This window comes from Larus michahellis, chromosome 1 (assembly GCF_964199755.1).
Source record: "Larus michahellis chromosome 1, bLarMic1.1, whole genome shotgun sequence".
Taxonomy (NCBI): Eukaryota; Metazoa; Chordata; class Aves; order Charadriiformes; family Laridae; genus Larus; species Larus michahellis.
This window is the reverse complement of record NC_133896.1, coordinates 162,820,748-162,847,691: the sequence shown is the minus strand read 5'-3', so window position 1 is coordinate 162,847,691 and position 26,944 is coordinate 162,820,748. Positions and strand designations below refer to the sequence as shown.

The 26,944-nt window shown below is 39.0% G+C and overlaps 1 protein-coding gene across 1 annotated transcript in view; it reads left to right on the top strand.

Annotated features, from left to right (window-relative positions):
* Positions 1 to 26,944, top strand: part of ITGBL1 (integrin subunit beta like 1) — a 154,416-nt gene that overhangs the window by 120,991 nt on the left and 6,481 nt on the right. Inside the window, exons 8-9 of the mRNA XM_074562067.1 lie at positions 14,046 to 14,162; positions 26,420 to 26,566. Coding sequence (XP_074418168.1) covers positions 14,046 to 14,162; positions 26,420 to 26,566 — 264 coding nt within the window. The remainder of the gene's footprint in view (positions 1 to 14,045; positions 14,163 to 26,419; positions 26,567 to 26,944) is intronic.

The following is a 26,944-nucleotide window of genomic DNA, read 5'->3' as shown; positions in this document are numbered from 1 at the left end:
AGTGAAGTGGTTGAGTCACCATCCCTGGAGGTATTTAAAAGGTGTGTAGATGTGGCACTTAGGGACATGGTTTAATGGTGGACTTGGCAGTGTTAGGTTTATAGTTGGTCTTGATGATCTTAAGGGTCCTTTCCAACCTAAATGATTCTATGATCCTATGATTTGCTCTTCTTTCCGTCGATTTCACATCATCTTTTCTTCATTTTTCATGGTGTTTGGAGCACTCCAAACTTATCCTTCAGCCTGATTCTTCTCTGTTACTGGTTTTGCTTTTGTATCTTGACTTCATGGCTGGATGTTTCCCTCTAGGGGTTCTCCTCATCTAGGAATCTGCTGTCAAAATCTTCTTGTTTGCCAGATTTCCAAGTTTTCAGTATAGTCGGCTTTCCCTCTTCTGTCATACCTTTTCATTCCCCATCCAAATTTTGGCATCATCCTTGGCTGTGAGTCTTGGGATCTTTTCTTTTGTGGAACCTGTTAGATTACATTTCTTACATGTATGTATTCCAGAGTGTGCTTACCAAAGTGTAAGTAGTCATTGTAATGGTCTACTCTTCTCTCCATGTCCCATCTTCTGCTGCCTTGGCAACCACCTAAATAACTTCTCCTACTCCTACCCTTAAATGCAAAAGCACAAAAAAAGAAAGAAAAAGCTCCCAGCAACCTCTCCCACCTTTAAATTCACATGAAACCTCCACTGTGTTTCTGCTTTGTTGACTTCGTTGCTGGCTATTTTATCAGCGAGCTTTTGTTAAGGCTAAAAACATACTGAAATTGACTTTTGTAGGGTTTATTTCATAAGCCTGGTTTATCTGAAGGGTTGAGTTCTTTCTTTCCTCTCCATTGGAGTAACCTTGCTCTGAAGTTGCAAAGAACTGCTCTTAAATACCTGGAGTGGGTAGAGAGTTGCATCTACCTTTAGATTTCTATAATAGTGGCTACTATCCCTGGGAACACTATGTTCTCCATATATTCAGTTTTAGTTTACAATTTAGTGGACCTGCTTAGAGAAAGTATTCTGGGGGAGAAAAGGGATACAAATGGTTACAGCAGATGGCTTAGATGCACTCTTTCTCTACCCAGAAAGATAAAACCACTCAGTCCACTGGCTAGGTCCGGATTTCTCTCCTTTCTCTCCTTCTCTCTAACAACAAAAGTTGTTCTGCTTGGCAGATCATTTTTGCTAGAAACTGTTGCAGGGAATATTGCTTTTTCTGTGAAAGGATTGCTTTTTTAGCCAGCAATCTAATTTCTGATGAATTTTTAAATATTTAATAAAGCAATTGGTCTGTAGAAAGCACTATTTGCATTGTCTTTGTGTTCTTACATGATCACTGAGGAGATTGACAAAGTAGTACTTTGTGTAATATCTATACTTATTTCCAAAACAGAAGAGGATAGATGTTTTCAATTTAGCATAGAATTCCCTGCAGTACTTATCAGGCTTTACAGTCTTAACATTTTTAATCAGTTGTAAAAGATCCTCTTACTCTCTGATTTATATAATAGACCTTAGCTTTTCTATTTTTGCTTCATTTGACTTCAGAATGTTTCCGATGCTATAAAAAATTGACATTTTATTATTCTTATTTTCATCTTAAATTTTTCCATATATCAATGTTGATAAAATTCACACTTTTGAAGCAGTGACTACTAAAGTCAAAAAAGTTTAGCCATATCCTTAAAACAAAAGAAATACAGTATTTGATACCCAGCATATTACTGACATTTTATGTGACCATTTTTCCTCAAAATCATAGTGACTAAAATTTTCAAGGGACTAATGACTGGTCATGTGTTCTGAATTCTCCATCTGCCAGAGAGCTTTTAATGCTTTCTGGGAAATGTTGGACTTTTTCTTCTCTTTCCCTCCCTCTTTTGAGAGAGGAATTATAGGAGGAATTGAGAGTTATATAAACCTTCTCTGGCACTAGCAGAAGTTCGTGTTGTGTGGTAGTGTAGCAGTCCCTGCACTGATGTGAAAACTGCTTTCTTGGTCCCTAGTTTCCGTTCAGTTTCAAGCGCCTCTTTTGCTCATCAGTGGTGTTTCCTCTTCTCCTGTCCAGTGGGTGACACTGATCAAGGGTTGAGGCTCCTCCAGACACGTTTCCTGGCTGTCAGCATTTTCAGTGGGCTGTCCTGACGAGTGTTCTCTCACGAGCTGGTGGCAACGTGGGTCAGGACTGAAAGCAGGTAGTAGCGAAGGGGCCGGTGGCCGTATGGTGAGACTGCTCTGTTTTGCAACAAAAAAACAACTTAAGCACTCGGGTAAATCTGTGGCTTGTGACTGATTGGGAAAATGAAGGTCAGTTCCAGTCAAAGCAGAAATCTTGGCAGGAGCGTATGCCTTTTTTAGCAGTGATCCTTCTTGAAATTTTGGGCCTAATGCAAACTATAAACCTGATTTCTTGCTCTCAGAACTAGCAACAATATTAATCTTTCAATATTGTTTCAGTCTTAGGCTCTTCATGCAAGTTTCTTGAGTTAACTATTTAAAATAAAAGGCCTTAATTTTATGGTTTCAGACTACTGTTGTATTTGTCAGAAAAGTTTGGAGACTGATCACAAATCCATCTTTTCTGTGGCAGACATTGCAGGAATAGTGTGGCCTCACTGGTAGGCTTTACTTAACATGTTGCATGCATTTTGGCCAGCTTGAAAACTGCTAACTGTCTTTAATTGCTGGTTTTATTCAGGCCCTCCAAACAGGAGGCTGAGTATAAATACGTAAAGCTCATAATTATACATGTTCTCTCTAACTCAGTCTTAACAGACAGTGCTCTTGCCTGCTTCTGAGGTCCTATCATAGAATCACAGACTGGTTTGGGTTGGAAGGTCATCTAGTCCAATTTCCCTGCAATGAGCTGGGACATCTTCGACTACATCAGGTTGCTCAGAGCCCCGTCCAACCTGACCTTGAATGTTTCCAGGCATGGGGCATCTGCCACCTCTCTGGGCAACCTGGTCCAGTGTTTCACCACCCGCACTGTAAAAAATGTCTTCCTTCTATCTAGTCTGAATCTAGCTTCTTTTAGTTTAAAATGATTACCCCTTGTCCTGTTGCAACAGGCCCTGCTAAAAATTCTGTCCCCATCTTTCTTATAAGTCCCCTTTAAGTACAGAAAAGACACAATCAGGTCTTCCTGGAGCCTTCTCTTCTCCAGGCTGAACAATCCAAACTGTCTCAGCCTGTTCTCACAGGAGAGGTTCTCCAGCCCTCTGATCATTTTTGCGGCCTTTCTCTGGACCTGCTCCAATAGGTCCAGGTCTTTCCTGGGCTGAGGGCCCCAGAGCTAGATGCAGTACTCCAGGTTGGGTCTCACCAGAGCGGAGCAGAGGGGCAAAATCACCTCCCTCAACCTGCTGGACATGCTGCTTTTCATGCAGACCAGGATATGGTTGGCTTTCTGGGCTGTGAACGCATATTGTTGGCTTATGTTGACTTCATCCACCAGTACCCCTAAGTCCTTCTCAGCAGGGCTGCTCTCAATCCATTCATCCCCCAGCCTGTATTTATACTGGGGGTTGCCCCGACCCATGTGCAGGACCCTGCACTTGGCCTTTTTGAACCTCATGAGTTCAACCTCATCAAGACAGATGAGTAAAGAAGATACTACTTTCAAGAAGTTTATACAAGTAAACCTGTAGAGTGATACATATTCTACTAGCTGGTATCCTTTGATAACTCTTGGCTTACTGTTTTATTATTGCTGTGCACTCTTCCTGAAGTCTGTAAACTCAGGGTCACCTGCAATGAAGAATTTACTACAAATACTTGAAGTCAGAGAGTGGGAAAATGAAGGATTGTGTTGTTTTCTAAAGATCAAGTTTGTATTTAAAAAGCTGTTACAACCATGCCTTTAGTTCCCTCATTACACGTTACATACTTTTCCTCAGAGACAACCTTTTTGGGCACCAGGAAGAAGCATTATTTCACAAATGCAATTACGTTTAGGGCAAAGATTTTAGGAGCCATAAGGCAGGGTCTTTAGAACAGATTAAATAGAAAGCCTTGTAACGAGAGGCTAGTGCACAATCTGGCCAGTTGGCAACAAAAAGGAAAAATTTGCTTACAAGTGAAGGGGAAGAGCATTTTAACTTAGAACAACTCAGTAGATGATGCAGTTGCTAGGTAATGTCTTTCATTTCTGGAAAAAGTCTTGAGGTGAAAGCTAATCAATAAGGTAGATACAGTATGATGTCATTTGTTGCCATGGTTTCTGAACTTAGCAGTCTGCTATCTGCAGCTAATGTTGATGGTTGCTATGCAGTTGAATCTTTTCATATTGTTGTTTTGCTATTATAAAGCTCTTTAATCTTGGCTAAAGCTTCAAAGTGCAGAGTGTCTATGAGTTTAAACGTTGTAATAGATAGGCTTGTATTACAATCCTAAAATATCTTGAAATTTACTACCTAATAAACAACAGGCATCAGTAGGAAGCGAACAAGGTTAACATTTTGGTGATTAAACTTCCACAAAGCAGTTGACATTTTCTAGTAAATTAATCTGCAAATTAAATATCTCTGTGGAATTAGTGCTATGAGTCATTACATGGCAGATCATGTAAAAAAGAGGTAAGCAGTCAATCCTCAGGGTGATAAGGCAGTCAAATATATAAAGCCGTAAATGGCTCAAAAGCCATCACAGCTTCTTGAACAATGTCTTTGTGTTTCATATTTCTTTTGCTTTTGGATTGTGCCTCTTTATTATGTTTGGGTTTTGCTAGAAAATATTTTATAGCAGCTTATGCTAAGCATGAGACATTGGACAGGCTGAAAGGGAAATGAGACTTATTTTTCCTGATAGTTGTCAAGGTGAAGGAAAAGCATTCTCAAGTCGTATCCTTTAAATCAAACACAATACTTCATTTTTCATATTCTATGGAGAAGATGTTAGTTTTAGTAGAATGCCGTGTATCCTTTACTTGATTTATTTGCATCTCTTTACAGTAGTTTTTCATGATCGCTTGAGTTATTTAAAGCATTTTGGAGGGAAAGAATGAAAAAGAGATGAAAGGACAGAGCCCAGTGCAAGCTAGAGAAGGTAACATGGGGTGATCTGAAAGATGAGGTGATTTGTAGAAGTACAAAATGTTCAGTACCCAGCGGTGAAACATTTTAAAGGAGGGGAGGGCCCATCGGACAAAGTGGAAAGAGGAAAAAAAAGTAGAGGGAAAAGCAGAAAAGAAAGAGGCTGATGGAAGAAAGAGGAACTATTTTTACTGGGGTGAGAGAAGAAGGGAGGGGAGGAAGGGTAGAAAAAAATCGGATGATGGCTTGCTGAATTCTAAGATTTTTACATCTTTGGAACAACATTTGCCATGCTGTCTAGTTTTTCTCTTTTCACCCAACTGATTCCTCCTCCTTCTCTTCCATATCCACTGTTCTCTGCCTAACAACACATCTCTTTAGAAAGCATTTTGCCACCTTCTTTCTTGTCTTCTTCACACATCTCTCCTCTGTGTGGTGACTTTGACTATCACATTTCTTTCAAACAGAGGAGTAATGGCCTTTGTAGTCCTACTCGTCCCCTTAATATAGTGAGTGAATTGTCAAGGGCATGCTCCCAATGGGAGATCTGAGGAAGATGTCACCGGGAAAAGCGAGGCATACGGCTAAAATCCTGCTCTTGCAATGTGGGCAAGGGTGTTCTCGATGACTCGTCTCCTGGAACTCCTCTAGAAATTCCCTGTTGGCTGTGCAGAAACACAATAGCAGCATTCAAGAAGTGTATCCTCAAAGCACTGCTACTGAGAGGAGGCAGATGGAGGAGACATGCCGGCTTGATGATGATAGCAGATGTCAACAAGTTAACAATCTGAAAAGGAAACTAGCAGCACAGCAGTGCTTCTTACCCAAATGTATAAAGAGAGAGAGGAGGGGAAAGAAAAAAAAAAAAAGAAAAAAAAAAAGAAAAGCAACATGGAAAAGAAGAGACAAATTCAGCAGTGCTGATCAGCAAGAGCTGTAAAAGACTATCTGATGCTAAATCTGTAAAGTGGTGCTGTTGAGTGGATTTGTCTAAAGAAGTATTTCACTATTAGGCTGTCACAAAGGAAGAGCATTTACTTCAGATGCCATATGCCAACTGAGCAATTAGGCTTCCAGTCACACATGCCGTGTGTACTAAAGCAGGGGGCAAGTCTCAGCCATTTGCAATTGCTGTTGCATAAGGCTTGCTTTTACAATCCTGGATATTCAGTTGCTTGTGCTGTTGTGAGACTTGTTGTTTGGGATAACATACTTATCTTTTATTTCTCCAGAGTTTTTATCTTAGGGATATTTCTGTGCTGTTTTGTTGGGTTTTTTTCTCCCTTAAGGAAAAAACTGAATTGTCAGACCTTTTTCATATCATAAAGCAATTCCATTTTGAACAGATTAAAAGAAACATACATTTTCTGTCTGAGAAAAAATCCACACACCCTATTATATCAGGGACAGTTTAGTGCTTTGTACTAGTGAACAACTTCACAAAGCATACATACAATAGTGGAAAGTCTATTGCAGCTTTAACAAGAATTTCTTAATTTGTGAATTTCTGATGCTTTTCTGAGGCCAAATTTTTGTATTAACAGCCATTGAAAGACACTGAGTGTAGGTGATGAGCAGCCATGGGACTTTAGGTGCCTTTTCCTAAAAGAAAAGGATAAGAGAAGCTGGACGCAGCAAAGTCCCCAGAGCCTCTGTGACAGTCCCTGCATTGCACTTGCCTTGTGAAGCCTTTCAACCTGTTCCCAGCCCTTTCACATGGGACTGTGATGTTCCATGTAGCACTGGATGGCCCAGTGTCACCGAGCACTTAACGCAGATTTGGAGTAGTTTTTCCAAGCATGAGATGGAAATTAAAATAAAAAAGCAGGTATATCAACGTAAGGTGTCCTGGCCTTTGAAGCCACATACGGGCCTAAGGTGCGATAATGCAAACCTGGAACAAAAAGTTATCAGCTATAGATACAAGACTTGTAGGTGTGTGATATATGATAATAGTTAGTTGATTAGAATTACTTCATCCCTGTTGATGGTGCTGAATGTAGTAGCTGATACAGTTATTGCAGTTGAGACACGCCAAGTAAGACTAAGGAAAATACAGATATTTAACCCAGTTACGTGCTTTAGCTACCCTTGGTGCTATTTAAATAAAAACCTTAGAGCTTGCTGCTAAAAGTTTGCTTCAGTGTACAAAATTCTTGAAAACAAAGTAGTTATAAAATCTGAAGTTTGGAAATTAGATTTATTAAAGCAATTTTCATTTTATTTTATGTCTGTATGATTCAGCTAAGCTCTTCTCTGGAGCTTTTATATCTTTAGTTCAGGTCTTGGGTCAGTCATGCTGCAAGTAATCTCTTTTTATGAGTAGACTTAAGGCATGTTTGTTTTCTGTGTATTGCTTTAGAAACGGGAAGTTAGTTCCCAACCCAAATCTGAACGAGCAGTTGTTCTTGTAATACTTGCAGCATATTTTCTCTTGTGTATGTCGTGATAAATGCACAATTTTATTTTTCACAATGTACCACAGGAAAAAAAAGTGCTTGTTGTTCAAACCTTGTGAGTTTCCTCACAATTCCTTCCCAATTTTCAGCAGCAGATGTCCACAAAAACAAGCTCCCAACCCCAAACCTCCAACAGCCTAGTAGAGCAATCCTGTGCACACTAAGAAAACAAATTTTTCATGGTTCTTGTAAAACGAAAACATCAATATTCCCACCTGATGTTTCAAATGCAAGGAAGCGGCTGTACAAGGTGTCCTCTCCTGGGCTGTTGGCTTTCTATATCTCCTGCAGAGACTCATGAGGCGCAGAGCACACCAGAGCCAGGACGCCACGCTACTGATGCATCTCATACACGTCTCTGCTCCTGTCACTCTTCCGCTCACCAGGAATGAACTAACATTGGTACCTGTGGTAAAGGTGGCGTCTTGTGATGAGCTGCACACTGCACCTTCCTCACTCTGCGGCTACAGCTGAGCACCCTGTACAGAGGACAAACCACATTTAAGGGCTCTGATGTTCTTCCATTCTCTGAGATGGTGAAATATCACTTCAGTGCAGAAAGGAGTGTTAAAGTCCAGCAGGAAAATTGATCTTTTTCATGTGGATGTTGAACTCCTTTTGCTGAGGAGGTAGCACCAGCATTATGCTAGCCCATGTAGATTAGATGTTTTGTCACAAATCTTCAGACATGTTGGAACATTGGAGACAAAGAGAACTGTACTGATATAAGTTCATAAAGCTTTTTTTAGAAGAGGAAAACTTTTCACAACATAAGTAGAGGTTGCAGATGATGTTGTTTATATATTACAAGTAGAACATTGCTCCCACTTGCTCAAAATCCTTGTAAGAAACTAATCCTCGGATTTTCATAGAATCATAGAATCTTCATGGGTGGAAAGGACCTTTGAGATCGAGTCCAACCATACACAAAAAAAAAACAAACCAAAAAAACCCCAACAAAACACAAAAAACCCAACAACCTAAAATCTCTGCCCTTCAGAGCATGCTCTGAAGTGCCAAATCTAGACATTTCTTAAATACCTCTAGGGATGGTGACTCAACCACCTCCCTGGGCAGGCTGTTCCAGTGCCTGACCACTCTTTCAGTAAAGTAGTTCTTCCCAATATCTAATCTAAACCTCCCCTGACGCAACTTCAGACCATTTCCTCTCGTCCTGTCATCATTCACCTGGGAGAAGAGGCCAACACCCACCTCTCTCCAACCTCCTTTCAGGTAGTTGTAGAGGGCAATGAGGTCTCCCCTCGGCCTCCTCTTCTCCAAGCTAAACATGCCCAGCTCCCTCAGCCTCTCCTCATATGACCTGGTCTCCAGACCCCTCACCAGCCTGGGAGCTCTCCTCTGGACACGCTCCAGCACTTCTATGTCCCTCTTGTGCAGCGGGGCCCAGAACTGAACACTGGTTTTCATAGTTTATGTGAGATCCACCAGATGTTCAGGTGTTTTAGTGCACTTTTGTACATGCCAAAGATGATTCCAAAGGTTCCCTTTTTCTGGCACCTCATAAACCATCCAACCAACCAGGTCCAAAAATTACCAGCATTTTAAAATCCAAGGATCTCTGTATAAGACAGAATCATTTTTTTTGTCTAGTCAGTACAATATTTTTATATGAAAAAATATTTTTTACTTATGAGAAGCCATTCTAACTGTGGGAAGTCATTTCAGGCAATTTTGGGAATAGGACATTCAAAATAAGGTATGTGTGCCCACTGAGAAGTCTGTAGTTTTTTTCGGTCTGTGTCTATAAATTTCTCCACATTGATCAAGCTCAGCTGGATTACACTGCTCTTAGCGCCTCAGACTGAGCAAGATGTGATGAGATTGTCCACCCTGTTTTTGGCAAGCGCTGCGTTTTGTTTGCCCGTTTTGTGGTACTATTTATTCCCTTTACTGGTCCTTTTTTCTCTCCACTTCTTAGTGAATTTTCTTTTTCCTTACCTGAAGCTGCTACATCCTGTCTATTACTTCCTTAAGTCACATCTGCCTCCCCCCACCCACCGTGTCTCCTGAAATTTTGTGGTCTTCTGTACAAATCTTCCCATCCCCCTTCTCTGATTTGCCATCGCTGAACATTATTTTAGATTGTCTGTTCCCATCCACCATGAAATGGGTTCTGCTGGCAGAAAGACACAGCAGCTTTACCTGAACGTGCTCAGGTTGCCTGAGATTGCTTGATAACAAAGAAATTGCCAATTTCTGACGGGTAATGCTTTCAGATGTTGAGCCTGGGACAGTAGTGGGGCAGAAAAGTCCTTCCTAAAGGCACACTCCCTTGTGTTTATCTTTCCGAGGTACCGATGAACCTGGTTTGCTTTTACTACAATCTCAGTGCAATTTGCCGCTGTATTCCTTACACATTAAAAAAAAAAGACTTCATTAATTTGTTTTCATTTAGAAGATAAAAATTCAGCACCATGCACAGAAAAATCCTTTATGTTGTAGAGTTATAGACAGGAAAAGACAATGAAGTACATCTTATTATATTCAGTGCTTATTTTTACATCGGGAGATATTGCTGTTTCTTCCTGATATTTTTGGCAATAACAGGGTAAAAATGTTTTATTACACAAATTATATAGTTCTAGCAGTGTTTTAAAATGAAAAGTACCCGTATAAAAGACACTTTCAGTCAGTCTATATAGGCAGCTGGAAATTGGTTTGAATGCATGTAGCTAATGGTCACAGCAATTTGCATGGGAGCAGGTTTAATGTCAGTCTAGGCACTGTTTACTTTAGTTATGCTTTCATAAATGTTGGACAAGAGGAATGAAAAAATGCTATAGTAAATGGTGAATAAAATCAAAAGCTAAATGCTTAAGGCACGGATTTTTTGAATTCTAGTCAGTTATCTAACAAAATCCTGTGTTTTAATGAGATGTGGCACTTTAATTCCCTTTAAAAACAAAAAAATCCCACCCGAAGTTGGTCTTTTTTCAGTCTTCAAGTAATAACAATTATCGGTAATAAGTTAATACTCCTATTGACATCAATGGGAGGAAAGCGTGCGAAGAAATATTAAGACAGTAGACAAATAAATGTCTTGTATAATTATTCTATTTTTGGAATCTTGCATTGCGATAAGTAGGTTAAGCTTTTCAATGCTAATAGCTAATACAACCTCCATCATAAAGCTTCCTTCATCTGAAGTCACCAGACGATGAAATTTATTCTTCGTGGTTAGTGAGGAGGAGAGGAAGCCACTTGCTGTAAAAGGTCTGAGGTGAAGTTGTTTTTTAACTCATAAAGTGTAGCTCTTACACAGACGTTTGAGAAGGTGCAGAATGTTATAATTGGCCTGTGTTTAATTGTTTCTGTATGCCCTGGAATTTAAAGAGAATTTAAGGATGTGTTTGGCAGTAGCTTTCCCTCTATAATCAGGTTGCTATGGCAAACCTATTATTCTAGACAAAGAAAGAGTATGTTTAGTAAAGTGCTGATCCCTTTTCAGTATAATGTCAGCTTCGAATTACTTTTGAATGATTAAATTTGTGTGGTAAGTATTTTATCACAATAACTAAGAGAAGAAAGTCGCAGAATAGGGTGTGGCTTCTGTTATTTCAGTACCAAATAAATCTGACAAAACAGTAGTACGGCTGAAGCAAGCTTACCCTGCAAATATCTTGGTTTTCCCAGGGAAGCAACCTGAAATTTGTTGTTACAGAATGCTATTAATTTTTGGGTGTATTACGTGGTGATAAACCGAACCTTTGAAGTTTACATTTGCTACATCCTATGTAGTTAGCTGTTCAGAAGCAAAAGGACTTAAATTCTCTGTTAAATTATCCCCACAAAGCGAGCCCACCTTACAAAATCTAACCAAAACCTCAGTACTTTTGGAGGTAAAACATGCTTTTTAAGCCAGTACAAAGTTACGGTGTTCCTAGTGCTGATTTTGTCACTTTTGTAAAAGAACAAATGAACTAATAATTTGAGCATCAATTTCAGCAGCAGTGTACTAAACTACTGTAGCTTTGAATATTTAAAAATAAAGAAATAGCTCGGAGAAATCCTTTTCTAGAGCACTTACTCACTGAAGTTTCTGTCCATTTTCAAGACACTTTCATTTCTGCTGATGTCCTCAGTCAGATAATCTAAATCATACCCTGAACTTAGGTGGGAGCCAGCCAAAATAAAATTCAAGGCCAAGATACAAACAAGGAATTTGGGCTTTTTGAATGTCTGTTTTAATGTTTTATTCATTAGCTAAGATGCGAAGATTGAGAAAGTAGGGCCTAAATCCCCTTTGTGCTTGATTTTGAGAAGACAACCTGAGCTTGTATCTCTTACGTGACAAAAATGTGCCCTACCTGCCTAGGGATGGGATATTCCTCAGGTTTTTTTGCTGGTGAAACTGTTGCAGATTAACTAAAATGAATAAACATTAATTGCAGCAGGGACTGAGAGGAATCCGTTCCCATCCCAGTGCAAGTGGCCAGCCACTGCGCTCTCAGGTCATTCTGACTTATTAAATTAAGCATTACAGAAAGTAATGCTTAATTACAGAACGTGCAGGAGCCTCATTACAGAACCTTCCTTTGCTCGTCCCTCTGGAGGATTTTCCATCTCTGCTGACTCCTCTCTTCAAAGCAACTTGCTTAAACTGATTTTATTGTCCTTCAGGCATCCTCCTTCTTATAGCATTAGCTGGCCAGGATACCACTCTTAAAGATGGTTGTTTTGTTTATTTTATCTAGTCTTCACAACAGATGGGTCTTGTTTGTCAGGTGCCTACCTGCCTATGGGTGGCTGTGCTTTGGGACACTGCGATGTGACATTTTTGTAAAAGTAGCCAGGTTGTCTAAGGTGTATGTATAGAAGGAGACTGTGAGAGCCCCGAATAGTGACAAGTTGGACTCATTAAAAGTCTCTGTATTTTTAAGTACTAAGAAATTATTTTGTTCCAGTTGGTAATGTAACTGTCCTTCACAACTAATTATAGCTTAGAGAACGCAGGCAAATAACATCCATAATTCTGTAGACAACCATATCTTAAATGTTGACATGATTACCAAATACAACTGTATTTCATGATGTGGTAGATGCGCTTCCTAGAACAAGTTCCTTTCTGGAATGAATATCCTCATATAATTGCCAATGCAATGCATAGTTTTAAAACTATGTATATTATAAAGATGTCATGAAGTATTTGCTGTTAATTCTTTCTAGCAGCATATCCTTTTTAAGATTCTTGCACTTTAAGTTGATCATAAAATTCCCTTCTAGACTGAATCCTGGCACACAGAATGTCAGCTTGAAACTGCAACGTACATTGATGGTTGCGAAGGTGAAGAGTATAAAATGAGCTAGGGAATTTTTCCATAAGTGGTAAGATTCCCCCTACTCCAACTTAATTAGACTGTTAGAAAAGCCCCACTAAGCTTCTCCTTAATGGTCCTTTCCCATTCTGCAGAATATTTCAGTAAATGCTGGAAAAATATTGTGCGTGCCAAACTGTTTGGTTACATAATGAAAGTCTGCACTTGGAGGATTTTTTGGCTTTGTAGCTATAGTTGCTCCTACTGTAAATTTGGGTTCTGCAGTCAGTAGTGCAGTGTCCAGGCCCAGGCTGAGTCTCACTGCTGCTGTGATTAAATTAGATGGAGAAGAACAGGCTTTTCTGTGTCCTAATCCATGTCTCTGGTGGCCCTTTTTTACACACAACATCTTTTCCCAAGCCCATCAAATTTATTACTTTGATTCACAGTTTGTGTCACATTTAGATCATTCTCACGGTAGCATTGCATTAAAACAGTTTACAAAAATACAGAGTCAAACCCTTAGAAGTTAGGAAATAAGAAAACCAACGTTACCCTAAACTGAGTCTGTCTCATATGCACAATGTAAGACTGTCCTTGATCTTATATTTTTTCCACATCTGACCATTCAGTACTCACTGCTCTGAGGGCTTTCGAGTGGAAGATCTGTGGGAGTTCAGCTGACTCCATTCCCCCTTTAAGCTCTGGGGAGTTCTGTGAACAGGTTGATGGAAAGGAAGACTCTGACAGAGGTTGTGCTTTCGACTTCTATTTCCTCAGGTCTAGACAAGCAAAATTGTAGGGATTTTTGCTTTCCAGGTGCCTGACAGAATATTTAAAGAGTTATGTTTCTACATGAATAGAGAGTATCTTAGATAGTCCTGTGCACAGACTGTTTAACTCTAATCACATTCATTTTGGAGTTTCTAGAGGTATGTGCTAAATATTTTAGATCAATTATAGAGGTTAATCATGCAGTTAAACGTGTGCCATAACTCTGCTGCACCAAGTTGAGATATGAAAAAAATACGATGCCAAAGATTGCTTATTGTTTCTGTTTCCACCAAGACATAAGAGTGATATACTTTGCTTCTGGTTGCCATGGAGGAAGGATAGTTTTGTGGGGTTTTTTAAATAGTGTTTATGTGCAATCTTTAATTAATACACAGTGACTTGTAGTTTGTCCTTGGCGGGGTAGGGTGTAGAATAAGTTTGGTTTTTTATTTCCTGTATTTTCCTTTACCGAAATCATGACTCCAACAATTTTTTAACCTTACAGGGAGATGTGAATGTGGCCAATGCACTTGTTTCCCTCCAGGAGACAACAGAGTTTATGGCAAAAACTGTGAATGTGATGACCGACAGTGTGAAAATGCAGACGGCGATGTCTGTGGGGGTACGCATTCGCTTAATATATTATAATATAACTAATATAAATCTTGACAGTTTATAACTTTCTGTTCTGCCCCGGTTTTATAACATAATATCACTATAGACTATTGAAATTATTGATTATTTATCACAGATTTTTGTAAGAAACAAGCTATAAAAATATTGCATATGTTAGTGAATATTTCTTTTAAGACTTCAGAAACACTAAAAATGAAGTAGATTAGATACAACTAATAGCATAAATGTAAGTGCTGTAATATATCCTAAATTCCATCAGTGTTAATTAAAGAGGAACACAGACACTTAAAGGAAAACCTGAAAAATTATGTAATTTTACTTTGTGTTTAGTACAGTTGATGTTTTACTGAGAATTTTGCATTTTACCTGAAGTTAATAATGACCAGCAATACTTTTGAGTATTTCATATTCACTGACAGTGATATGTCTGTTTTCTAAAAAAGTAGTAAAAATATATTATGAAAGAATCTAAAATGCTTGAGATATATTGTCATAGTAATTGTACATGCAGATGGTTCATTGTAACATTGACAGTGAGAACTTCACTTGTTGATTTTTCAGGGAAGTATGTTGGTGTTAAGCAATATTTGAAGTTAGTTTTAGATATGTAAATGCGTACATGCCACATGATATTTTTAAAACAGGTGAGTAGTATTTGCCCTAAATGCTCTTTTTCTAGATTTTATTTGCTTTATTTTTAAAATTACTTTTTGATTCTTAATATTAACAAAGTAGTTGGTATGAACACTAACACGTTTTATTCTATTCATTATTGCTTGGTAAGAAAAAAATGTATTGCTTCATAATCTTTGTGTACATAAAAAATTCTGACTACAGGAAATATTTCTTCAAGGTCTCTGCCGTGCAGAAGGTAGGCATACATAGAAAATTGTAGTTCAAATGTCTGACCAGCCATAATAATAGTTTAAAACATTCAGTGTAATTCAATAATATGATTGTGTAGATAAACAATAATTTGAAATTTTATTTTGTTTAAAGGACATGAAAGCAGATGAAAGCACTGAAAATCTGGGGGATGTTTGTTATAAATAAAGTAGTTTGGAACCAAAAATCATCATCTTTCATGGTTAAAAATATCTCTTCCATTTGCGTAATTCATATTTTGTATTATTTGATGACAATGCTTTAATGTTAATACTGCTAACTATGTTGCACATTTTGGAAATTATAGCCAAAAAAAAATCCATTCTTCCATATTAGGAAAGATACAGTGATAATTTTAATTTTTGTTGCTGGCTAGGGCACCTCCCACTTAAACGAATAATCACCTCAACACTTGAGCCAGTGTCCAATTTTTTACTGTGCAGGAGACACTCTAGGTCACACTATTACCTGAATAAACTTTCCCCTTTAGTCTAAATAGCTTTGTCCAAAGAGAATAGAAGAAAATAATTAATTAATTAAAACCCATATACTTTAAGCTTATTTTCCAAACTTTGAAACAAGAAATAGAAAGGAAAGCCAGCTCATGAGCTTATGAATCAGTTGTACTCTCAAGCAAGCTCAACTTCTCCGCCTTCATTCTAGCCAATAGCTTAGTTACTAATGTTTCTCTGCAGGTGAAAGAAATTATATGCAAAAATGCAGTTGAAGTGAATTTGAAATTGTGCTGCACAGCATCTGTTGACAGGACTTCAGAAGGCCCACTCTGTGATTTTTTTTTTATTCCGGGGAGCTGAGTTTATTCCTAATTCTTTCCCCCAAATAGTAGAATAAGTGCCAAGTCATGAATCCTGTTGTCCTGGGCTTTCTTGTAAGTAAAGGGAGAGGAGGAAGCATAGCGTAAGCTGATGATTAAATCCACCAGGATCTGAGCTGACCTATGAAGTGCCTCAAGGGAGACTAGAGCATCTTTGCTCACTCACAGCTCTTTGAACTTGTTGAGGTGAAGCTGGTCTCTAGAGTTTTAGTCTTCCCAATTAGAACTCATGACACTACTAGTATCATCCTCTAAAAATTGTTGGATTTCTGTAGTAAATCTGTTGGGATTCCAGTGGTAAATAATTGGCAGATTATTTTTTCATATTCTTGATATTTTATTTCGTGTTCTGTCTATTGTATTCCTAAATATAATTTGAGATATTTTTACATTATTCTGGATTTGGTTGTGATTTACTCCTTGAAGCATGTTCCTATATTATAATTATTATTATTGCCTGTTTCCATCCTCTTTCATTATTTTACAGCCATGAACTGGTTTCCCCTTCCTCTCTTTCTGTTCTTATGCCACACGAGTGTTTCTTTCTTTGCACTTCTTTGGTTCTTCCATGTGAAGTGCACTGAGATTCAAATTAACAAAAACATAGATGTCTTACTAATCGCTCAGTTCTCTTCCATACACTTTTCTTCTCTTGGCTGCTGGAGCTCTGGAGTGGCTTCTCTCATTTCCCCTCTCCCTCCATCTCTTTCCCTCCTTTCCCGCCACTCCCCCCCCTTTTTTTTACTGCTGGCAGATCCTGAAGCTTTATTTTCTTTGACCATCCAGTGTTCATCTCTGCTTCTGATACACCTGCCTCAAGAGGTCACCCCCCACCCTAGTAACTTAAGGCAGCACCTATTCATGTGGAAGTACCAAGTACAGGAATGTTTGTCTTCCAAGAGTCCCTATCAATTGCGGTTTTCTGTTCACTCACCATTTAGCAAGTGAATTCCACTTACCATCCCTCACCTTCCAACTCATAATATAAGCCATTTACCCCTTATACATTTTCTGTGATTTCATCTTTCGCTGTGGCTTCCACCAACATTTTCATTGAAATGTCTCTTCATGCAGCTTCTGACCAAATGTAGGGATTTCTGTCATTGCTATCCTTTTCAGATCCTCAGTAGCCTCTGATGTTGCTGATAGCTTCAGCCCTACTCTTTAGTAATTGTCACATGTTTTGCTTGTCTATCGCTTTCTATCCTGATAACGTTTTCAGTGTTTCCTTTGATATACAGTATTTCTCGTATCTCCCTTTTTATGAGATTCTACCAATTTTAACCTTATTTTCTTGCTTCTTTTGCAACTTACCAATTCACAGAACTTCTGTCATTAATTTTGGGCTAGTCGCACACACTTCTCTCTTCCTTTTGGGTTTGTTCATGCTTCCATCTCAGCCTGAACCTCTTGACACCTGAACTGCTTATTCCTTCCTCTTTCCTTCTTCTCTTTTCATTACTATTTTTCTACCACTGTTGCTACCTAGGCTATCGCTGTCAGGACATAAGCCCTTGCTAGTAACTCTGGCATCAGAGAATAGCAAGCTGGACTCTGTGAATGTGCAGGGTCTGCCAGTGAGCACGGAGTGCCTGTAAAGCACAAGGAAGGAATACCAGTGTTTTCAGATTAAATGCAGGCTGAAATAAGAAATGTGAATGACAACCTAAATGATTTGAATAAGAATTGTTACTGGCCTCCTCTGACGAGCAGAGATTGATTAATAGCTTGCTTTCCAGACCAGCTGTCCATGCTATGGTGGAAAGACATGAGGTGAAAGATATGATAAATTAGGGTACAACTGAATAAGACCCTATTACCATGTTTCTGCATGATTGTAGTGAGTCATTGACTTAAAAATTCAGCTGTCCATCATTGCAGTACCAGGAATAGAGACATTATGTCTCCACAAAGATAGAGGTTGCAGGAGGACACGGCATAGATTCCATGGCACTCTACTATTAGAAATGGATTCATAGAATCATAGAATGGTTTGGGTTGGAAGGGACCTTTAAAGATCATCTAGTCCAACCCCCCTGCTATACGCAGGGACATCTTTCACCAGATCAGGTTGCTCAAAGCCCCATCCAACTGGACCTTGAACACTTCCAGTAACAGGGCCCCCATAATTTCTCCGGGAAACCTGTTCCAGTATCTCAACACCCTCATAGTAAACAATTTCTCTCTAATGTCCAATCTAAACCTACCCTCTTTAAAATCATTCTCTCATAAGCCCCCTTTAAGCATTGAAAGGCCTCCCCGGAGCCTTCTTTTCTCCAGGCTGAACAACCCCAACTCTCTCAGCCTTTCTTGACAGGATAGGTGTTCCAGCCTTCTGAACATTTTTCTGGCACCTCTCTGGGCCTGCTCTAGTAAGTCCATGCCTTTCTTGTACTGGGGAACGCAAAACTGGTTGCAGTGCTCTAGGTTGGCTCTCACTGGAGCAGAGTAGAGGAGCAGAATCACCTCCCTCAACCTGCTGGCTAGGTCCTTCTTTTGTCTTCCCCTTCCCTTCTCTGTGCCTCTGCACACAAACTTAATATGCTATGGCTGGAGGAGGTGCATCATGCAGCTTTTTGAGATCAGTATGTTCTACCTACAGACCCATTCACTACATTTCAGTTTTTTTCAATGCTGTAAGATTTGCCCAGGGTGTGTTGCAGTGTTCAACCACAGCAATAGTTAACATCATGGGTTTTTTTGGCTTTACTTGGTTCTTTGAGTCTTTCATGTGCAAGTTAAGTTATTTTGGTCCACACACATGAGACTCGCAGGTTTGTCAGCCCAAGTCCTTTCTTTGCACGGCTATGTAACCGATATACACCAGGCCTGATATGTACTTATCTTGTATCCTGGTGAGAGATACTTCTCTCTCTTGTCCGAGTTTATGGCTGTGCGGCTAACTGCAGATGTGTCCTGAGCTCTCAAGTGTTGTTTATTCCCTTACTGTGGCCAGTCATGCTTTTCAGTTGATGTCACCATTGCCTGCTCCATCTCACTGGTTTGACTGTTGTCCATTACGTTCTGTTCTCTTTCAGAACTGAGGGCAGGCAGGCAACAAGAATTCAAGACAACAATAAAGATCAATTTGAAATCGATGTGATAATGTTCTTAACTCCAATAATTTTCATTTGTTCTCTGGACAATTATAGGCCTAGCTGTGAATTCCTGTCGCAGCAAAGTAGCAACTATTGAAGAAATAAAGCAGAAGCCCTTTTGGATCCTCTGCATGCTACTGGTTGGTGCAGGATTACGGTACTTAAAAACTCTACAATAGAAACACACCAAACAAAAATAGTAAAAAAGTGGCTGAATCTCCCCACAAGTTTTTCAGTAGCCCTGGTGAAGGTTGAAACTCATAACAAGTAACTCATAGCAAGGCCCTCACATATTTCTAGGGATGCTCACATTTTGTTTTATGTCAGTATTCAGACTGTGCTTTATATAGTGGGTCACGAATTAGATAATTAGTGTTGATAAAACCTTTTAATATGTAGTCATGTATGTTTGCACTGTCCTCAACACTAAGAAACAACAAAGCCTCTGGTCATCCCAGTAAGAAAATTCTTTGGTGACAACAGAATACTTTGAGAAGTCCAATTTGTTTCTTCTAGTGCTTACCTACACATTTCCATTCATGCATCCTTCACACCAGTCTTAAGATTTCCAATATAAGTCTCTATGTCTTGTCAGAGAACAAGGGAAAAGCTGTGGTTTATAAGGCACACATATACTTAAAGCCGCAGTTCCCAGCTTTCTGGTGTTTTAAACTTTTACAACAGAGGCAGAAGCTTCCACATCACATTCTTAAAATTAGTGAAGGATTCTAGGATCGCATAGTCACCACCAGGATGTATAGTGGAACTGCTCTCTCTCAAAAGGCTGGTATAACTTGCCCCTAATTGCCGTGCTCCTTTGAATATAAAATTTTAATTTCTATCCAGCCAGGCTAAGTAATTTGACTCAGAGGACGTGCTGCCTTTCCTTCTTTTTTTTTTTTTTAATATAACTATGCATTATTATATGATAAAGATATATAACAGAAACTGTGAATTATTTTCTGTGAAAATTCGAGGTCTAGACTACAGAAATCATGAATGACATTTATTTTTGTCATCTGTTCAGTGAAGCAGAAATGTGATATTTTCAGATAGCATGTTCTTATGAGGACCCATAAGACCATAACCATAAAAATGAGAGTTATGATTAATCATATGCTTCATTAAGCAAAGCTAAGTATTAATACTATGGTGCAGTTGCTGTCAGACAATTTCCTCATTTCTTGCAGTAATGTTGCTTCACAGAAACAGAAATATCTAGGACATTCGTGGAACTCTCTAATATACCTAAAATACAAATTAGGAGAGAAAAATAATACCAGCCTATCTCCCAGGCGAAGACAGCTTTTGGCACTGATTGGTCTGAAATTTCAGAAATATGGATTCACTTCCTGACTCTACCATGGCTTCTCAGACTACATGGGACATAATTTCAAAGCCTACACTTGCCAAAAGTCAGGCACCTTGTATGATTTCTGATGCCCAAGGCTACCCTTGCCTGACCCCAGCTTGGCTTCACAAGGACACAGGGACGCCTGCACAGCTGCTGCCATCATAAAGATGTCCTTGATATCTTAGGGTATGTCAAATGGCACTAGGCACCTGAATTGAACCTGTAAAATCTCTGTGATTCTCATTATGTTAAAATAAGAGTTTATTTCCTACCCAGTAGGTTTTTCATGTTTTCTATTGAAAAGTGTTTAGATCAGGGACCATGTTCATTTGGCCAAGGAATCTGAAACACATATAATTGTTACAGAATTCACTAGACAGTTTTATACAATTTAATAGAAAATTTTGATTATGGTATTTGTTATTAAAAAATGCAGTAGATTCTCCTGGGGCAAAACCCCCATATGCTTACTGGGTAAAACTGGTGCCAAAAAAAGTGAAAATTATTGTATTAGTTAGTGGAGAACTCGGAGTCTACTTGGCATAAAGCTAGTGGGATTTAGGGTTTTATTTTGAAAATGGTAAGTAGAGAGTTAATCGTTCAATGCCTGTGTGCTTGCAGTTACCTACTTCATCCTAGCTCTGAGGCACATCCAGGGGCAGCAACATAAATTCAAAAAGATCAGTAGGTATTGAATTAGATACAAGAGTAACTGATGTAGCCAGTACAGGTGTTAATGTGCATGGTGTATTCTGTATTAAATTAATTTGGGTTTACTTAGTTAATTTTACTTTCCTAATTTTTCTTTGAAGTGCACTACAGGTTTCTGTCCTCGTCACCCAGACATTTGTGCAGGAGTATGAAAAGTTGAGACTTTACATAGGTGCACAGAGAATTTAGTTTGCTTAGCGTTTCGGATAGCTTAGAATGTGATTTAGGTTTGGAAAATGATTTTTAATTGATTAATAGACGTTAATTTGCAAAGGCCAAGAGGGTCTTATATGTTGAACCTTGTATCCTAGGCTATAAATAGCCATTACACTATACCCAGGCTTCCCCTATGTTCAGGTCTGTGTACTGTGTGCAACTAAATCCTGTCTCTGAGAAGGGCATCCAGCTACACTCTAAAGACTCTAAGACACACACAGCCATGACAAAATCACTAGAAAGTTTGTTCCAATAGTCATCACCCTTGTTTGAAATTCTGCTTCGTTTCTGGAATGAGTTTGCCAGTATGAGCTTTTCTCTCTGGTTCGTGCTTTGTCTTTCTCTGTTTTTTTGAGAATTCCCATTCTAGTACCTTCAAAGAAGGTAGTTCAGATCCTGCTGAAACACTTAGAATTTATTTCCCCCACCCCCAATAGGCTAAGCAGATATAGATCTTTGAAGCTCTTTCAAGAGGCCATTTTCTCTGCCATTTGAATTCTTTCTTTGGAACTTTTTGGGGCTCTTCCAATTTTTTCAAAATCTCTTCAAACATGGATATCACAGTGAGTTGCAGAGCTTTAATGTCCATCTCATGAATGCTCTTGATGTTCCTACTCATTTCTGTTCCTACTTGCTTCTCTCCTGTTACATGCATATGAGGATGGCATAAACCCCTTTCACGGCAATGTTTCACTTCAAGTTTTTACTGAGCTGTCTGCCTGTTGCGTTCCTCAAACCGGAGCCACAGTCCGCCTTTTTAGACTTGGACAATAATAAGCAACCTATAATATAATAGACAACCAGTATTTCACTTCACATTTATATTAGGGTTGTCTAAATGCATGTGGCATAACTGTTCCAGTTCTTCCGGTATTCAATAAAAATCAAAATCAGTGATCTAGTAATGGTTTTACCAACTGTTTTAGCATATTTGGGCAGGTTAATGAAGCCGGCTCACTTAGAAATATTTCTCCCAGATCGATGTTGTTTAATATTCTCTTATGTTAATAATATAATAGAAAGTTCTTCATCATAGTCCTGTAATAAAAAATAGAAAATCCTGTTTCTATTTAAATACAGAGAGAAATATTTGTTTCATTTACTGTACTGTTCTAAATCAGGGATCCTGCATTATGCTGAGATTTTTCATATTCCCAGTACACTTTTAAAACTTCCTGTTTTTCATCCAGTTACAGATTTTTGTCCCCCGCCGTTCCCCCAATATATCTGTTTTATTTACAACAAAATTTCTCATTTATATTGGTTGCTGTCTATTTCATCTTTCCTTCTTTGGCTGTACAGCCTAGTCGTTCCTAACTTGTTGCATCTCTCCACCGTTAGACCTAGGTGGAATTCTCTCTTACTGTGGAATAGTGTTGTTGGACTGTCAGTTAAATTCCTCATACAGGACAGTCAAATTCATATTTTTATGGCTGAAGATTTGTTTCCTCCATTTCTGCTAAATATTGACTTTCTTATATATTTATTATATTATATTAGTTTGAGAAACTTGTTCTCCTGAAGTGCCAAATTTTGTTTGGGACTGACCTCAGTTTGCCCTTTGTGAACATTATCTGGTTATAATCAGTTAGTCTATAAGTAAGAACCAGCTTCCTCTGCAATGATTACTGCTCCTTTTTCATCATGCTGACAGTCCCATGTCGTGGTGCCTTTTGTATTAGAAAATTATCCTGCAGGTTTTTTTGGGAACTCTGACAACAGCTGCATGAGTAGCCCTAAAATGAAGTTCCCCACAACAACATAGTTTTGTTTCCAGGCACGGTAAGAAATAATTTGTCCTGGGGTTTGGTGTGATTTTGTTTGATTTGTGTTAATAATGAACGTCTACTACTAACCTGTCTCCGCTTTCTTTGTTGCTGCATTCATATTTCACATTTAAATCTTGTGGTTATGTGATTTATTGATAATTCTAAACAAAGTGACACTACCTTTAACATTATCTTTTTCTCTCCTTTGCCTCTCCTCCATCACAGTCTTTCTTCTTGATTGGAGATTAATGTTTAAAACATTCTGTTAAATATTTAAATGTCCGTTAACACAGATTTTTATGAACCAAGATCTATGGTCTCAGAGCCATTGCAATATGCAATTTGTTTGTGATTTTAAGTGTTTTGTGTTGAATCTGAATTGATGATAGACCAACACTTTCCAGTAAATCTGCTTAATCTGAATAGTTAAATCAGTATTTTATCATGTTAGCCAATTCAGTTGGGCTGTAAGTCTTCAATGAGGGATTTTTCTTTTCCCCTTTGCTCTATGATTGCATTATTCTTGAATTTCATGCTCCCTTATGAAGGGAATTATATTCATATCTAATAGGACCTATGAACAAGAGCAGCACCTTTTTGTTGCTGCTCTTGCTCATTATTTTGAGAGCCTGGTATTCATTGGAATGAAACCGGGACACTTGGAATGTAATTTGAATATTACATTCAACTCAAAGAGCCAAAGCAATGTTTTGGTTCTTCCTTTCGATCAGCTCGTTTGGACATCTTCAGGCAAAAGCAAAGAGTCTCTGCAAGGAGGATATACACAACTAAACTGTGTAAAGCAGTTATTCACATGCCAGCACCCACAGGAGATAGACAGGACTTAACGAGCATTGGGTGAAGCACTTGCATCCTCACCACCCTGATGGATGGGGCATCCAAAGAGCTGCAGCAGCCCAAGCTGGTGTCAACTAGGAGTAAATATTATTTTGGTAAAACGGATTCCTTGAGAAAAAAGAATCCTTTACGTTGTGAGGATTTATATGGCATAAAGGAGGAGAGGAATGACCTGGTCATCTCAGAAAAATGCATGTCAAAATTTCATGTGGTAAACTGCAAACTCTGTTTGCTGTAAATTAATAGATTATTCATTACCTTCTTATTTGACTTGTGTAAAGGCTTTACAGACATGATCAGTCTCTGTATTTGATACATCATAATGACTATACGAGAAAAATGATACAAAATCATTTTCTCAGTGAAATCAGCATGGAATTCTTACTATTCATTGCTAAAATAAGCACAAGTATTTGTAACTCCACAAATAATTTTCCAACACCGAACATCCAGTTGTATATTTTGCTCTTCAGGTGTTGAGCTATTCTCATATCTAATCTATATGTTACTAAGAAAAAATAAATAAAGCAGATAAAAATACTCTGACAGAAGCTTGCCCATAGTAAATTGGTCTAGGCAATTGCATGCCATCTACCTGGAAGGAGCATACGGGGAAGTATATATTCTTGTTTTCTACCTCTTGTATTTTGGTTTGTAGTACAGTTGTTCTTGATCCCAATCTAATGCAGAAGCTAAAGTAGCATCAAGATTCTATTGTTGTTAGTTATCAATTTGTAATATTTGATAAATGTTGAATGCATATATATAAATTTGTAATTGCTGAACGTCACTTGCAGAAGTATTATTACTGTCATCATAAGACTGCGTCATTGCTACTGAACATTTAAAATCGTATAGGTAATAAGATTAAAAAAGAGATTTATTTTTCGGAGTCCGGAGCACAAAAATTGTTCTGAACATTCAGGTCGCTGTAAATGACAGACTTTGCAGCTTCCAGCATTTTCTAATTTAAATTAGAAAAGTATTTGGCCATCAGTAAAACATTAAGGAATTCCACTTACAGCAAACTACAAGGTTTGTCTCTCCTTTGGGCTTCTACCAGTGCTGCCTACGGGTGTATGATGTCAAGTTGCACTGTTGCCTCATGAGAAGTCCATAAATTAGAAAAGCAAAATTGCTGGTTTGCTTCTCTGCATCCTACAGCTCAATGCTTTGCCAGATACTCCTACTGCTTGTTCCCTTCTCCTCAGCCCGTGCTCCCAAATTATCTCAGTCCCTTCGTTTCCACTCCCGTGCCCTACATAGCAGGTAGGATAGGAAAAAATTCACTGGTATGTATAATTTCCTTCTTTCAAGCCCAGTAAACTGATTAGCTAAGGAATGATCTTCTCTGCTGCAGAAATATTATTCAAGGTTGAAATGTGAAATTGTGGCTGGGAGACATTTCTTACTTCTTTTTTTTCTGTTTTCCATTTCTGTATTCTTGTCTGCATTTGTTGTCACCTCAGATTTTGCCCTCAGATTTTCCCCTCAGTTTACTATTCAACATCTTTTCCTTTTTTATTAATCTTTGTACAAATAATTCTCAAAGATTCTATTTAATCTTCTTTATTTTTCCTTTTTTTTATACATTGATCATAGCTTCTAGGCTCTCTCTCCGACACATGTTCTAGGGTTTCTTTGACCTTTCCCTCACTTGTCATTACCTGTCCTTCTTTCCCTAACCTTTCAGAGTGTATTCCTCTCCACTTGCCCTCTATTTTATGTTTTTTCTCGTTCCTCTTTTCTTTCTGTCCCTTCATTTCCCCCTGGTTTTCCCCCTTATTATTAATCATCTTTCGATAGCTATGTCCTTACTACTGTATTCTTCTTCTGCCTCTCCATCGTCCCTCTCATTCAGGCTTCTTGTCTTGATCTGGGAATTGAAATCTAAGTGTTGCTGTGGAGAGAGCCCACCATGGTAGCCTGCCCATTCGTCTTCGAAGTCCTGCCTTGAGGTCATGCAAGCGTGTGCTGGAGAACGCTCTGGTCTCTTCCTCCTTCCTGCTCCTCCCTGAGTATTTCACTGCAGTGTCAGAAATGAAAATGCCAAACCTTTTAAACTGCTGAGCTGGGATAGCTATGTCTGGAGAAGAGGTGCAGCAGAGAAAAAGGATGTTGTCGGGGTGATGAGAGGAACTCTTTGCAGGTTGCCAGTTGTGTTTATGTACAACCAATTTTGGCAATTGCATGAGACCCTGGGGTAATTATCTTCATTCTGTACTATATGAGTTAATCTGTAGCAATTGCACAACCCAATAAATTTGAGCTGATGCTGAGCTTTTTGGATGAGGGGAGACACGCCTATGCTTTTTTGCACGTCACCGGGGCATCCTGTTTAGCACAGGAATGAGAGAATTGAAGAAGACCACCCTGCTGGGAAGCTGTGCTGTCCATCTGTCCATCTACCCCATGCCAGGCACTTCACACCGCAGAGGTCAGAAGATGACCTCAGTTGTGACCGCAGTCACCGCTTTCTGCTTGCTTTGCTCATAACCAGCCTTGGTGTCGTTACAGGCCATGGTGTCTGCTCATGCGGCCGATGCATTTGCCAGGATGGGTGGTTTGGAAAGTTGTGCCAGCATTCAAGGAAGTGCAACATGACAGAGGAGGAGAGCAGAAGTCTTTGCGAGTCGGCGGATGGCATATTATGTTCAGGGAAGGGTAAGAACTGGCATCTGAGCTACCCCGTGTCCGTGCTCCACCAGAGGAAAACGATCATGTTCTGGAAGACTAGTGTGCGTGGCAGTGGGTTGTTGTTCAGTAACCCTTTCTTACAAAGGCACCTATTATTAAAAGGATGTTATATTTGGCTCCCGAATGCACTTACATCCATTTTGACAAACACCCACCACAGCCGTACGTGTTTAGCAGTGTTGCTCTCCTATGCAATTTGTTAATAGCATATAATTTCCTGTATGTGTTTATCAGATGCTCTGCGTTGAACAGCTGTACATTATAAACTAACTGTTCGTGCTCCATCCAGTTTGAGGGACAGGGGCACTGCCTGCAGTAACACTACGGTGCGGGAGAAGGCAAATG